This window comes from Ochotona curzoniae, unplaced genomic scaffold, assembly GCF_017591425.1.
Source record: "Ochotona curzoniae isolate NIBS_2020 unplaced genomic scaffold, NIBS_Ocur_1.0 scaffold_4506, whole genome shotgun sequence".
Lineage (NCBI taxonomy): Eukaryota > Metazoa > Chordata > Mammalia > Lagomorpha > Ochotonidae > Ochotona > Ochotona curzoniae.
The window spans coordinates 16,335,693-16,351,755 of NW_024467119.1; the positions used below are offsets into that span (position 1 = coordinate 16,335,693).

At 46.1% G+C, this 16,063-nt stretch overlaps 1 protein-coding gene across 8 annotated transcripts in view; it reads left to right on the top strand.

Moving 5' to 3' along the window:
- The window catches only part of RUFY3 (RUN and FYVE domain containing 3), a 76,422-nt gene that overhangs the window by 6,223 nt on the left and 54,136 nt on the right, over positions 1 to 16,063 (top strand). The window contains exons 1-2 of one of the 8 annotated variants that reach the window (XM_040967332.1): positions 10,317 to 10,506; positions 10,719 to 11,991. The exons of 4 other annotated variants lie outside the window; for them this stretch is intronic. In XM_040967332.1, coding sequence (XP_040823266.1) covers positions 11,814 to 11,991 — 178 coding nt within the window. In that variant the 5' untranslated portion in view covers positions 10,317 to 10,506; positions 10,719 to 11,813. Of the gene's footprint in view, positions 1 to 10,316; positions 11,992 to 16,063 lie in introns of those variants that run through there. 3 more of the 8 variants (XM_040967331.1, XM_040967335.1, XM_040967336.1) reach the window with 3 other exon arrangements.

Consider the following 16,063-nt stretch of genomic DNA (forward strand, 5'->3'; position numbering starts at 1 on the left):
CCCAGGATCCCATATGGGCGCTGGTTCATTTCCTAGCAGCTCCACTTCCCATCCAGCTCCCTGCTTGTGGCCTGGGAAAGCAGTCGAGGGTGGCACAAAGCCTTGGGACCCTGCACCCGCATGGGAGACTTGGAAGAGGTTCATGGCTCCTGGCTTCGGATCAGCTCAGTCAGGCCACTGTAGCCACTTGGGGAGTGAATCGGGACAGAAGATCTTCCTCTCTGTCTCTCCTCTCTGTATATCTGCTTTTCCAATAAACATAAATAAATCTTAAAATAAAAAAAGGCTCTCAGAGCTCCATGGCTGTGGTGTTTGAGAGTGCGGCAGCACAGCCCACGAGCTGTCACCTTCCTGCGTGTCACAGCGATGCTGGGCCTTCCGTGTAGCTGCTGTGCTGTGCTCTGAACAAGCTCCCTACCAAGCCTGCTCAAGGGTGGTGGGGCTGAGACCCAGGAAGCTTAAAAAACAAGGGGTGCGAACCTCATGATGCGTGGGAAGGGCAGACATGGGGAAAGCAGAAGCTGGTTTCAGTGTATTGTCTCTTAGAGGGGGACTCTGCTAACTTTAGCATGTGTTACTGGCCTCTCCACAAGACATTTAGCTGCTTCTGCTTTCTAAGTCACCTGCTGTGAGTGCTTAGTAAAATCCTGACCCGTCTCTCTCTCTCCTTTCTCAAAGCCAGAGACACCACAGTGTGCCCTCTGCCCAGTCTCCTTGCGCCTGTCCTCCGCCTCCATCCCGAGTGTGGCTCTCCTGCTCCAGGGGCGCGCCTGGTGTCTGGAACTCTCAGAAGCACTTGTGCTGCAGACAAGGGCTGCCTTTGCTTTCTTACTGCTTCCTGTGTGCTTTGTATCATGCTAAGCATTTTACTTGGGTTATTTCGCTTCATACTGACATAGTTCGGGCCCAGCACAATAGCATAGTGGTTAAAGTCCTCACCTTGCATGTGCCCGGATCCCATATGGACGTTGGTTCTAATCCAGGTGGCCACGCTTCCCATCCAGCTCCCTGCTTGTGGCCTGGGAAAGCAGTTGAGGATGGCACAAAGCTTTGGGACCCTGCTTCCACATGGGAGACCTGGAAGAGCTCCTGGCTTCGGATCAGCGCAGTACCGGCCGTTGTGTTCACTTAGGGAGTGAATCATTGGACGGAAGATCTTTCTCTCTGTCTCTCCTCCTCTCTGAATATCTGACTTTCCGATAAAAATAATAAATAAATAAATAAAGCCGCTGACACAGTTCATATCACTTACCCCATTTTATCCATGAAGCAATGGGCCCAGAGTGGAGTAACCCAGCAATCTTGGTTTTGCTGTGGGCTACCAGTTCCCTCATGCTCCTCACCCAGGCACTTGTCTTACTTATGGCAGCCCTGTTTGCTAAAAAAGAGTAATGAATGAAGTAGGAGGTAGCCAGAATGGTAGGGGAAAATGGTTATGGATGTGAACAACATTAAGTAGGCCACGTGTAACTGGCAGAGTTGTAAAACACCTGGCTCTTTGTTGTCTGTTTTTTTCTTGATCCCAGGTTACTGTCATGTAGCAGGTACCCTGCACGTGTCAAATAGTGCATCACCTGAGAAAATGCCTATGTTAGAATGACCTGTTTTTTTTTTTTTTAAGATTTATTTATTTATTGGAAAGTCAGATATACAGAGAGGAGGAGAGACAGAGAGGAAGATCTGTCCGATGAGTCATTCCTCAAGTGAGTGTAATGGCTGGTACTGCGCTGATCCGAAGCCAGGAGCCAGGAGCCAGGAGCTCTTGTCTGTGGTTGCAGAACGGCACACAAGTACTGAGTCATGGCTTTTCATTAGTGACCCAGCTCCCCAGTGATGTCCCTGGGAACACAACAGAAGCTGGTCCAAGGGCTTGGGCCCGTCCACCCACTTAGAAACTAGATGGAATTTTGAGCTGCTGAATTCACCCTGACCCAACCACAGTTGTTAGGGCCCTGGGAATATACCAGTCGTGAAAGATTTCTCTCTCTCTCTCTTTCTCCCCCTCCTCTCTCTCTCAGGCTGCCTTTCAAATAAGTTAACAAATCCTTACTATATGCCAAATTGTTTTCGTATATTACAGCAACCAGGATCTTTTGACGGTCTCGTGTTTGGTAGGTAGTTGGTTTGAGGAGGTAGATAAATGGTGTACAAAACAAGCAGGTGTCTTCTGGTGCACCCTGTGAGAGCAAGGAGACGGTCAGTGTGCTGGTTCACTCCCCACATGCCTGCAGGAGCCAGGGCTGGCTCAGGATGAAGCTAGGTCTTCCGCGGGGGACCCAGTTACCTGCTCCCTCGCCGGCTGCCCCCCCAGAGTTAGTGTTAGCAGGACCTTGGGTCAGAGGCAGACCTGGGAAGCAGTGCAGAGCTGACGTACAGCGTGCGGGTGTATCCCATGTGCCCTGTGACCTTAGCTTTTAGCTTCTTTTTACAGCTGAGTACATCGTGGCAAGAGGAGAGCGAATTCCCATGGTCATTCTCAGTAGGTTGCTGTAAGCTCTGCTGTCATTGACCACCTGCTGCCACTGAGCGTGGAAGCAGCTTTACTTTTCAGAATAGAAGTTATTCTGTTGTGCTGGTTAATTTTAACGCTTCAAAAAGATTATAATACTCTTGGTGACATTTGTTTCTAAAAAAAGGAAAATAAGAACCCAGCTTCCCAGGTGTAATTCTTGTGTTGTTGCTTCCTGTCATTCACGGTTAATATCTACAACCAAGTGTATAAAACGAAAATTGAAAAATACACTCCGACACAGAGGCGAGATGGATTCGATTTTGGTTGTAGGAGATGAGGGGAGGTGGGAGTGTGTGAGTTACCCGGGTCACTCTGGTGTGTGATGTTGAAACTTAGCAGAAACCTGTGGGCTTTCTACCACTCCACCATAAGGATAGGTCATCGCCGGTCCGTTCCATGAGATGGGACTTAATGGGATTATTCTTCTCACTTTGTGAGCTTTGCAAATTGGCACAGTTGCACAGCTTCCATTTAAAGAAGCATCATGTGACTGGAATAGGACCAAGCTAAATAGGAAGAAGCAACTTCAGTGTCAGAAATAAATGGCATGGGGCCCGGCGCGATAGCGTAGTGGCTAAAGTCCTCAACTTGCACGCACTGGGATCCCATATGGTCGCTGGTTCTAATCCTGGTGGCCTTGCTTCCATCCAGCTCCCTGCTTGTGGCCTGGGAAAGCAGTCGAGGACGGCCCAAATCCTTGGGACCCTGCACCCACGTGCCGTTGCTACCGCTTGGGGAGTGAAACCATTGGATGGAAGATCTTCCTCTCTGCCTCTCCTCTCTGTATATCCACCTTTCCAATAAAAATAAATAAATCTTTAAAAAGAAAAAAGAAATGAATGACATGGTCTCTTTCCCTCAAACCTGTTAGGTTTGACTGGCAGACCTGCTCCCCACCTCAAAAAAAAAGTGTATATAATTTAAAACAAACAAAATTGGAAATATCCCAAATGTACAACAGCATGGAAATGAATCGGAACTTGTTCACACATTCCGTGGAGCATTCCGTTACCCAGAAACCACAGGGCTCAGTAAACCACAGTGGAGGAGACTGCGAGGGGCTTGGAGGGCTTTCTGGAAAAAAAAAAAAGTGAAATATTTGTTTAATTTAAAAAATAGGAGCAGAGCAATCTCCACACAATTTAAAAGTGATTGCCTTAAAAAGGGTCGTGGGAATTCTGAGGAGAGAAGGAACTTGTAAAGACATGTCAGTTGTTGGTCCATTTCCTTAATTGGCCAGAGGTTTCATGGACATCAGTTATTCTTTAAAGAATCAAAATTATCTTGATTTGGTTGTTTAAAGGAGGTCTACATAGAGTTATCTTTTTTAAAAAAATGGTACCTCCTTTTATTTATATCTTGTTTCCTAATGTATCAAGGCTTTTTTTTTTAAGATTCATCTATTTTTAAATTAAATTTGTTTTTTTTTTTTTTTTATTTGATGGTGATTGCAGGCTGGACCAAGGTGGGAAGAATCGAGGATCAGGGAAAAGTGGGTGAAATCATTGTTTCCTAATTCTCCATTTCTGCTTGTCTCTGGGAGAAGGGGAGAGACAGAGGAGGAAGCCACGCCCAGCCTCCCAAGGGTCCCAGTACCCAGGGATGGGGAACCGCCACCCGTATCAATCCAGGGTCCCAGTGCAGGGTTCTGATCAAGAGGCTTCGATAGTTTTGAAATGCTGTCAATTTCCCCAACCCAAGGTTGAGGCAACTTTCCCAGTGTCCCTTGGCTGCCATAGTACACCGCAAGTCTCCATTCACCCAGGTTTTTGCTGGGGTAGTTGTCCAACTTGTTCTGTTCTCCTTCCTCTGTGCAGGTACCCAATGGGCTGCCATATTTTCCATGTGCATTAGGCTCTATGTTTTTTATTTATTTTTAATGGAAAGGCAGATTTGCAGGTAGAAGGAAAAACAGAGAGCTTCGGTCCACTGGTTCACTCTCAAAGTGACCTCAACGTCTGGAGCTGAGCCAATCCAAAGCCAGGAGCTCTTCCAGGTCTCCCATGCAGGTGAAGCATTCCTAGGTTTTGGCCGTCCTCAACTGCTTTCCCAGGCCACAAACAGGGAAATTAAAAGGGAAGTGGCACAGCCAGGACATGAAGTGACACCAATATGGGATCCTCACATGTGCAAGGCAAGGATTTAGCAATCGAGGCATTGAATCAGGCCCAAGGGTTCTTAATGAGCAGGTAATGTGGAAGGAACTTAGGTCATTTTTTGCAACTGTAAAGAATATGAAGCTTTGGGCCTGGTATGGTGGCTCAGGGGCTAAATCCTCCCCTTGCAAGTGCCAGGATCCCATATGGTTTGTGTCCTGGCTGCTCCATTTCCCATCCAACTCCATGCTTATAGCCTTGGGAAAACAATGCACAATGGCCCAAAACCCTGTGACCTGCATCTACAAGAGATACCCAAGAGAAGCTCCTGGCTCCTGGGCGGCTCAGCACTGGCCATTGTGCCACTGGGGGCGTGAACCAGCAAATGGAAGATCTTTCTGTCTCTTCTCTCTAAATCTGTTCTACCTTTCCAGTAAAAATAAATAAGTCTTTAAAAAAATAAACATAAAGGTTTATTTCAGAAAAGATTACATTTTTAAACCAGCATGCACAGATAGATGCGTGTAATGTAATACTACCATCTGCATGTAGGTTACAGAAGACTCAGAAATGTGAAGTTACTGTGTAATGGAGACTATCGTCCAGATGTGAGGACACAATGCAGTATGCATCTCTACTTCCAAAGAAGGACTCCCACTGAACCTGTTTACTATGTCTTGACAATAGGATGCTGGACTCTGCCGTTGTCCATGCCTGCAATGATGGGCATACGACTGTGTATACTATACTATAGTAATGATATAGGGGAACTCAGTGAGGGGGGACGGAATTGGCCGTTATGACCATCTCTCGCCTCCCTCTCTGGAACTCTACCTTTCAAATAAATAAGGTAAATTTTTAAAATTAGTTGACAGCCTTCAAAATGGAAACTGAAAATATTGGGTAGCAGGCAGTAGCTGTAGAGCTAGTGCTGCAGACCAAGCCGTGCCCACCCAGCCGCGAGCTGTGTTCACACGTTCAGCAAACACCTTCAGTTCCACTCTTTGCAAATGTGTCTCAATGCTGCAAGAAAACAAGCAGAATGATACACAAAACTGTTGACAGTTATGACAACTACTTAAACATTTTCTCTAAGATGGAAAAAAAATCAGTCATGTTAAATGTGAAGTTGGACTGAACTCTCAAGTCAGAGGTTCTATAGTTGAAGTCAAGGAAGGCTGGCAGGGGATTTCAATAAATGGCCTTGAAACCACAGCAGGGAGCTCACTGTCCCAATTGTCCTGGAGGCTTACCTTACCGCTGGGCCTGCAGCTGCCCTGATTCTGTACAGTTGTAAGTGGGCTGGGTTATTGTGCCTGCTCCCGCCTCTCCATTACCCGCTTGCCTTGCAGCGCGATGGCCTTGCCCTTGTGAACGCGGACGATGCATGCCACATGGTCCCCTCATGTCCCTTCTTAGGTGTTCAGCTGCATGCCCTCCTTCAGGGTAGTGCTGGCTCCACTTCCCTGCTCCGAGATTCCCGCGGGCTGAGCTGTGGAGTGAGCCACATGCTGTGGACCTTCCCGGGGTCGGGGACATTTTGGCTTTCCCGTCCCCAGCAGCACGTTACTGAAGAAATATCCAGGCTGTTTCTGGTTTCTCAGGAAATTCCCACTTCCTAGACATCTGAATTCATTGTACAAGAGATTAGGAGGCTGAGTGGGAGAGACTGTGAAATGTTAAGATGTGGAGCGGGAAAGCCAATAAAAAAACTTTCCTTCATCTTCCAATCTTAATTTGTTGACACTTTAGGAAATTTCATGAGGATCTTGCCTGTGTTACTTTGTTTTGGTTCCTGTATTTTCTTTGAGTAAAAATTAACTTGGGGAAAGAATTGTGGTGGTGTGCTGGAATTGCTGGCTAGAGGAGTAACACGGAGCGTGCGCGCGTGGAGACGGAGCACCGTGGATCTCGGCTCGACCATTTGGCTCAGTCACATGGCTGAACTTCGATGTCCTTGTTTGTGAAAATGAAGTGTCATTATCTGTGTTGTAGTGTGCTTATAAGCATTTGGTGCGGTATTTGTAGAGCACCTAGTAACACAGAAATTCATGATAGCTACCTTAGCAGATTTTTCCATTCTGGCCCATTAAGCCTGGCCAATCAGTCAGTATCTTCTAATAGCAGCAGCTGAGGACAAAGCACCTGCTGAAGAAGGTCATTTCTAACACTGAGATGTGAATCCCTTTTGCCCTGAATCAGTCTTAAGTGTGGCAAATTCAGGGCTTGAACAACTAGAACATGGCATTGTTTGTGGATTGTAAATTCACACAGGATATTTTGTTTTATGGCCACAGATACCAGTCTGTGCCACTATGGACGAATGGGATTAAATGAGAAAATGCTTTTCTGCAGCTTGTCATCAGTGTGTCTGTGAGGAAAAATTAAAGTGTGTTTCTGTTGATGGCTTAATATGCTCACTTGTTTGAGGCCGATACATTTACTTAGTAACGACCCAAATGTAAAAACAGAACCAAGCAATCGGGGTTTATTTTTTAAGGTTTTATTTATTTTTATTGGGAAGTCAGCTTTATAGAGAGGAGGAGAGAGACAGAGAGGAAGATTTTCCATCCACTGATTCACCCCCTAAGTGGCTGCAGTGGCTGGTCTGAGCTGGTCCGGAGCCAGGAGCTTCTTCCAGGTCTCCCATGCGGGTGCAGGGACCCAAGGCTTTGGACCGTCCTCAACTGCTTTCCCAGGCCGCAAGCAGGGAGCTGGATGGGAAGTGAGACAGTCGGGATATGAACCAGCGCACATATGGGAGCCTGGTGCATGCAAGGGAAGGACTTCAGCTACTAGGCTACAGCGCCAGGCCCAGTACTAGGCCATCCTTAGAATTATTTTAAAACAACACTGTTTTCACGGGTAACGCAGCAGCTGCTCTCGCTGAAGACTCAGTGGCATTATTGAGGAGCAGGTGTGATTTCAGTGGCAGAAGTACAGGGTTTCCTGCCCTCCCTCAGTTACTCTGAAATGGCTGTTAATGCCTCCTGGGTGGATAGACATGGAAAGCTCAAGCGTAACAAGGATGTTTTGTCCTAGCCAGAAGTTTTCTTCCTTCGGGCAGTCCTCGTGGTGTCTTCCACTTGGAGGGAGGAATGTTAACTGCTAACCTAGTTAATCCTGTTGCAAAGTTAATAAATGCTTATTGGTTGGTGAAAATGGCTTACTAAGACTTCTGCCAAGGCTGAGTTGAAGCAATGTAATCCTCTCCTATCTGGTTTTGCTTTCAAAAATTACAGTTCACTGTGGTCCAAAGATTAATGAAAATTTCTGGAAATAAGTGATTCATGGGTTAATCTTTCACACCATTCTGAGCAGTGTGATGAAATCGTATGCCGTCTTGCTGCAGATGTGCCTCATCTGTTTGTCCAGTGTATCCATATCTTATTTACCATCCTTGCATTACCAGATAAACCATTGTGTTCAAATCATCCTTATGGTGGCCTAACCCTGCGTCACAAATGCCCGTATCATTTAGGTCGCTTCCAGCTGACGGTGTGGGCATTGTTTTTCTCATCTTCACAAGAGAAGTGATAGCAGCCAGTAAGATGCTTGAGAAAGACTTGTCGTAGTCCCTTTTATATTACAGCATACACTTTTTGCTTTAATCACCCTATTTAAAGTTAAGCTTTGGGTGGCACTGTAGCCTAGCAGCTGAAGTCCTCAACTTGCACGCGCTAGGATCCATATGGGCACCGGTTCTAATCCCAGCGGCCCCACTTCCCATCCAGCTCACTGCCTGGGAAAGCAGTTGAGGACGGTCCAAAGCCTTGGGACCCGCACCTGCGCGGGAGACTTGGAAGAGATTCCTGGCTCATGGCTCCTGGCTTTGGATCGGTGCAGCTCCAGCTGTTGAGGCTGATTGGGGACTGAAACCTCAGACGGAAGATCTTCCCCTCTGTTTCTCCTCCTCTGTATGTATCTGACTGTCCAATAAAAAGAAATATATGAGCTTTTAAAAAATAGATAAATAAAGTTAAGGTTCATTATATATATGAATGTATAGTGAAGGAAAATCATGTGTTCACTGTTCAGTACGGTCCTCAATTCCTGGCATCCATTTGGGATCTTAAAATATTTTCCCTTTGGATGAGGAAGGACTGCTGTGCTGGATCCCAGGCAGCCGCTGGACGTCTAGAAGCTTCACGTATTCCTTGTTCTGTATTTAAAGGCTGTCTCAGTGAGTCCAAAGCTTGCCATAGCTCACATGGGTAACTAGGGCTGTTTAGGAGTTGTGGTTCTGGAAACTGCTCAGTGTAATATAAAGATTTTAATAATGACCTAACATGTTTTAGAATCTTGCATGGAAGAAAGTGAGACCATGAATTCTATGGGTTAATGCATATGATGGAAATAGGTTTGGCTGAAAGGGGATTGAACTGTAAGTGCGTGTGAATGTGGTGAATGATATCCTGTGTTCTGTGTTGGGCTTTGCAGCTCTGATGGCTTGACACAAGGCTCCTGTCTGCTGTGTGCTGGCGGCCTGCTTTGCCACCTGGCATGGAGAGAGTCCTTCTCGGTGAATATTTACTGAGGAGTGAATGAATGGCTCTGGGTCCTGATGTCGGGAGAGAACAGGAGAGAAATAAACCAGAAGCGTTTTGTTTACCTCGGTCACTTGTTAATTATCCATCACCAGCAATCTATCTTATAAGAATCCATATGATGGGACAGTCTTAGATTATTATTTTTTGAAGTTGCATGTTTCTTAAAAAAAAAAAGTAATTTGGGGCCCAGTGCAGTAGCCTAGTAGCTAAAATCCTCACCTTGCTTGAGCCGGGATCCCATATGAGTGCCGGCTCATATCCCGGCAGCCCCATTTCCTATCCAGCTTCTTGCTTGTGGCTTAGGAAAGCAGTCAAGGATGGCCCAAAACCTTGGGTCCCGCACCTGCATGCTGGAAGAAGCTCCTGGCTTCAGATCAGCTCAGTACTGGCCATTGAGGCCTCTTGGGGAGTGAACTGGGGTACAGAAGGTCTTCCTCTCTGCTTCTTCTTCTCTGTGTATTTGACTTTCCAAAAAATTATTTTTACTTGAAAGACAGATTTACAGAGAGAAATCTTGGATCACTGGTTCACTTCCAAAATGGCGGCAGTGGCTGGAGCTGGGCCTTCCAGCTGAAAGCGTGGAGCCTCTCCTGGGTCTTCCACATGGCTGCAGGGGCCCAAGCAAGTGGGCCGTCTTTCACTGCTCTCTCGTTTACATTAGCAGGAGCTGGATTGGAAGTGAAGTAGCTGGGACCCAAAGCGTTACCTATTTGGAATGTCAGTGGGTTAGCATGCTATCCCTCAGCACCAGAAGGAGCATGCAGGAGTCAGCACTGTGGCACATTAAGTTAAGCCTCCACCTGAAGCACCAGCATCCCACTTGGGTACTGGTTCAAGTCCCAGCTGCTCGACTTCTGATGCAGCTCCTGCTAAACTGCCTGGGAAGGCAGAGGCACATGACCCACGTTTTTGGGCCCCTGCACCCACGTTGAAGACTCAGTGACCCACGTTTTTGGGCCCCTGCACCCACGTTGAAGACTCAGTGACCCACGACCTTGGGCCCCCTGCACCCACGTTGAAGACTCGGTGACCCACGACCTTGGGCCCCTGCACCCAGTTCAGTGAAGCGTCTGACCCTTGACTTTGAGCTGATCAGTGGCCATTTGGGGAGTGAACCAGTGAATGGAAAGCATTTTCCTCTCTTCCTGTCTCTTTAGCAACGCTTCAAGTAAATAAATAAAATCTTTCTTTTAAGAAATACAGTTGTTCCGTAGAAAAACCACGTGGTAAGAAAATGGAAAATTCCTTGCATTCAGTGATCTAAAGCAGCTTCACAAAGAAAATCCTTGCTGGTGTTCTCCTTGTTTCCGGAGCTCAGAAAGCAGGCGCCTTCCGTCCTGCTGCCCAGGTATACAGACCTCACTAGCTAATATCACAAGAGTGGGCTGCGGTTATTGTTTCAGGAGAATATGATAATGAGTCTTCAGTATGCACCAGGATGGGAGGATTTAAAAAAAAATAACATGATTTTATCTTTTGCTTAAAAACATTATGGTTAGTATTTTTAAAGAGGGGAGAGATTACCATTAAACAGGAGGAATTTTATTTTATTTTTTTCAGCTTCATATGTGTTTCCTGCATTTCTTCCCAGTCTAAAAAGTCAGGTCTTTATGCCTTGGACATGGAACTCTTAAATGAGAATAAAATATTTAAATTGAAAATAGGCCTAGCTTTCCTTAAAACACCACTTTTGGCATAGAATAAAAACTTAACAGCAATACATGTAAAGATAAAACACTGAGGTAAAATATGCACTTGTTCAGTTTCTCTGCCTGCCTCTTTGAGCATCTCGGCTGTGGAGCCTTGCCCAGTGTTCATTGTCCTCGCGTTATTCAGCCCTTGTGTTCCATAGCGAGGGCGATTGATGAGGATACGTGCATTGTGTTATGTCTGATCACAGCTTGACTAGCACAGTCTGGAAGTGGGCTGTGCGGGATGAGAGGGAGCAGCCTAATTGCTCTCCCCGCATCAGCAGCAGCATCTATAAAAGCATCCTGGGAATTGCTCGCCCGACGTCCAGAGCAGCTGGTCACATGAGCCTGGATTTTCAGTTCAGTTCATTAGTCAGCCATTTTGGTCAACACCCTGCTCACTGCGCAGAGCCAGCCCTATCAGAACTCAGCATCCCAGCTCGGCTGAGCAGACCCTGCAAGCCATCTCTGCAATTCAGGATTCTTCTTCTTCTTTTTTTTAAATCTACATCGGAAATACAAGTTTTAGTTTTTTGTTCAGCTTTTCTTTTTATTTTTTCCTGCACAGAGAAAGAGGATTTTTTTTTCCCACTTCTTCATGCTAAGGCCAGTTTTTAGAGCCAGCTAGGGCGGCATCAGCTGTGCCGGATTTCAAGGCTGTTGCTCGGCTGCGGAGAAGGGGCAGGGCGGGGAGCTCAGAGGAGAAGCAGCATCGTCTAATTTCACGATGTGGTAGGAACTGTCTCCAAGAGAGTGCAGAATTGGCTTGAGCAGTTGGTTCCTAAACGGTGGGGGATTTTTCCTGGTTTGTTTATTGCTTTTTTTTTTTTTAACCTCCCCTTGCCCCTGTTCCTAAAAGCCTTGTTTTGAGAGCTTTGGGTTGGGGGTTTTTGATAAGGAGGTCTTCTTTATTTTTGTGGTGTGTGTGTGCGCGTGAGTGTGTTGTGGTCCCAGCTGAGTCATCATGTCTGCCCTGACGCCTCCGACCGACATGCCAACCCCCACCACTGACAAGATCACACAGGCTGCCATGGAGACCATCTACCTTTGCAAATTCCGAGTGTCTATGGATGGAGAATGGCTCTGTCTGCGAGAGCTGGATGACATCTCACTCACACCTGACCCAGAGCCTACCCATGAAGGTACGGTCAGATCCCATCTGCTAGTCTCTAGCCAGCATCCTCATTGTTACAGGCGGCTGGGAGGGCCCTGGAGAGGGAGGAAGAACTGTACGCCCGTAGACTGAGGACCTTTCATTCTTACTTGCCACCCTGCCCCCCAGCTCTCACTTCCCTACACCTTTAGAAAAGATGCTGGTGCTTGTTTAGTGTTCTTTGTCCTTGAACCTCTTATGAGAACATTCGAGGTCACATATATCACGTCTTATCCTGATCAGTAATAAAAACAAAGCTTTCAATTTTATCCATATTACAGAAATTGTAGTGATTCTTAAACATTCATTTAAGATAGCATGACTATAAATATAGGGTTGTACATGATAAAACAGTAGAAACACTTAGAGGAACATAATGCTAAATAGACTGTGACATCTAGAAAGTATTTGATAAAACATTGGTTTTTAGACGGATTATCAGGTTAAATGAGAAAGCGGATTTACATTCCATTTTTATTTAATAAATATGGACTCTTGGAAAAAGCACAATACCTTGGAAAGCTCAGCCATTATTAGTGTGGTCATTCCTACCCTGAACTGAAGGTGCTTTTTCTAAGTGGTTCATGGAGCTGTTCTGAGCTGTGCCTCTCCCAGAACCTTCCCTCAGCCATGATGCTTGTCTGCCCCTTGGTTCCCTTAACCGGAAAGGAGTTGGAGCCATTGTTTGTCCTAACACAATGGTTTCTTAGTGTTCCTTATTTACCTTTTACCTTTGCCTGAGAGACTGGGACAGCCCTGCAGGACAGGGAAGGTCCCAGGAGAATCACAGCCACGGGCTTAGGAAGTGACTGCTTGCCCTTGACCTTCCTTTGTAATCTAATGCTGACTCAGATTACAGTGCCCTTTGTGTTTGATAAGGATTAATCTTCCCAGTCTCTCTGCCCTGAGGAATTTTCAGAGGGAGATGACATCAGGGAGAACAAAGTGGTCCTATTAGCTGTGCCTTTAAGACCTTGAAGTAGTTTTTAAGACCTTTCCATCTTTGCAATGGGTTTGTCAATTGGACGGCCTGCTCAAGCTGTAAATTTTAGAATATGTACGAAGATTGGAAGACATCTGCTAGAATTCTATACGATTCCAGTACTGTTTAAACAGCTTCCATAGTTTTAAATATCTTTGGAAATGAAAATAGTTTTAGAAGGCTATAAAACATCTTAGCCAATGCTACAATTCTCACTGTTGTTTTTTTAAAAAAAAATTCGTCATATTTGAAATACTTCGTATGAAATATCCAAGATCCAATTTCTTAGTGTCTTCAAAATAATTTTTTTGGCAACTTTAGTGCTTTGAACATATGCTTGTTTTAACATGATTCCTGTGAGTAAGTGAAAGTAGATTCATTGGTTTGTGTAAGCATTTGGGAGTGGTACTGTTTGAATCCTTCGTGCAGAACTGTGACAGGTTCTTCTGTGACCTAGAAAGTGCTTGAGAGCTACTACGTAAGAATTAAGTGGCATGTCTGTGACTAAGAACATCAGATAAATGGAAAGTTTTATAAACCTTAATCAGCCGCCAGCACCAGGGTTCTTTAGGCTAACCCTGTGCCTACAAGTGCAGACATCTCACAGGGGTTCAGTTCCCGGCTGCTCCACTACCTTTCAGCTCCCTGCTTGTGGCCTGGGAAAGCAGTGGAGGATGGACCAAAGCCTTGGGACCCCGCACCCACTTGGGAGACCTGGAAGAAGTTCCTGGCTCCTGGTTTCAGATCAGCTCAGCTCCAGTTATTGCAGTCAGCTGGGGAGTGAACCAGCAGATGGAAGATCTATCTTTTTTTGTCTTTCCCTTTCTCTATAAAATCTGCCTTTGAAATAAAAATCAATACCTCTTTAAAAAAAAAAAAAAAGAAGTCTTACTCAACCCCTGCTAATATAGAGGAAAACGAAGAAGTGCTGACCATGAATTTGGGAATTTCCCCTTTAAAACGGGCAAGGTTCAAACTAAAAATAATAAAAGAAAGTGCAGCATTGGAAGCGTCTGTGGGCCAGAGGACACTGCCTGCGGCTGTTACCTCCCTGCTCTGTTGGTTAACTCCCCTGGTGCCTACACAGTCCTTTAGGCGTGAAAAATGTCTACTTTGATTATTTACGCCAGTGACTGATTTAGCTTCATGCACTTAGTAGTGTTCACCAGCCTACAGGATGTGCAGATCACTGCTGTGGGGAGCCACAGTGATTTTTATAATTCTTATTTTAATAGGTTTGGTGCTTATCTTCTAATAAGATTTAAATTTCAAAGTAGCACAAATAATATAATTTATAAATTGACTAAATGGAGGAGTGGATGTCATTCGAAAGATAAGCATATGTTTCTGTTTGTTTAACAAAGTCGTCACATGTCCGGAACTGCTAGCCTTAGACATGGATGCTGAGTTAGCAGCCCCTTGCTAAAGTGTGTGACTTGAGGTACTGCTGTCCCTCATGTAGGGCTGGTCCTGGCTGTGGAGCAGGGACAAGGACCTGAGTGCATGGCCGTGTTCATCCTACTCCCTGTGACCATGTGACTCAGCTGAGTGACAAAAAGCAACTCCACAACTCCACACTCTGCTTTCCAGTTGATGAAAGACATGAACCAACACAAATCCCGCAGCGGAATCTCTCTCACTGAAGAAAATGGACGGAAAACACAGTATCCCTTCTTTAAAAAAAAATTTTTTTTAAAGAGTTATGGAGAGAGAGAGAGAGAAGGGAAGAGAAGGAAAGAGAGAGGTATCTTCCATCCACTGGTTCACTCCCCATATGGCCACAGTGATTGGGTCTGCTCCAGGCTGAAGCCAGGAGCTGTTAATATCAACCCTAGCTGATGTAGAGGGTAACATTCCCAGATGAATGCCAGGGACACAGGCAGGAGCTTGGGCCATCTTCCACTGCTCTCCCAGGTGCGTTTGCAGGGAGCTGGATTGGGAGTGGAGTGACTGGGATGTGAGTGCGTGCTCATGGGATGCTGGCGTTGTAGGCCGAGCCCCTGGCAGCAGCTTATCCCACTGCACCACAGCACTGGCCCATAATGTACCTTCTTAAGATTATGATACAGACTGGTTGTATTTTACCTCAGTACTGGAAGGCTTGCAATTTCCAAGTTTTGTTTTCAGAAAAGGAGTTCCCATCTGTCATGGTGCAGGCCACAGTAAAAACCTGTACCTCCAAATTATGTATGTCCACAGTAATCGTTAACTACATGAGAATAAAAATCAGCACTTCATTCATTCAGTGCTTATTGGTGGTTAGTGATGTTATTATCCGCCCTTTAATTATATAGAAAAATGTATGTGTGTGTATGTGTAACCAGGAGCATATCTACAGCTTGGAATGCAAGTAGATTTTCCCAAAAGACAATTACCTGGAACTGATTCCGCAAGAGAGGAGCAGGCGTCAGTAGAGACTTCCTGCAAGGAAGCTTCACGGACTGGAGAGAAATGACGGCCGATCAGCAGACAGACGTGGCAGAGGCATTTCAGGGCAGGGCAAGCAGCAAGGAGCAGGAGGGCACGGTGGGTGCAGCCTGGCGCCTGAGACCCTGGACCTGAGCGTGCAGTGAAAGCTGCTGTGCTGTGTCGTGGAGCTATGTGAAGTAAGGTTTTCATTGTGATGTGATCACCCTGGCAGCAATATAGTTGAGGGGTCAGAGGGAGGAAGGCCCTCCAGGGACCCCCTAACCGTGATGGTTGAAACGGTCCAGGGAAGAGAAGACCATTCCCGACAAGAGCGGTGAGCCTGTGAGCATAGCTGGTGCTTGAGTGGCTGTGGGCTAGTGGGTGACAGTCAGGAGATGACCCTGCACTTTGTGGCTTCGGGTCCGGGTTCGCCACAGCCTTAGGGAAGGCAGCGGAAGGGGAAGTTTGAGGCCCTGATGGTAAACACTCTGAATTTAGCCTTCCAGCCACCCCCACAGGAGCAGACGCTGGGCTGCACTTTTATGGATTCCATACTGTGGCCTTAGCTTCTGTTAGGAGTTGAAATCCTTGCCCTTGAGAGCCAGGGCTGCAGGAAGGTAGACTTAAATGGGCGCTTGGTGATCTGAGGCTTGGCTCACTTTGGTCATAT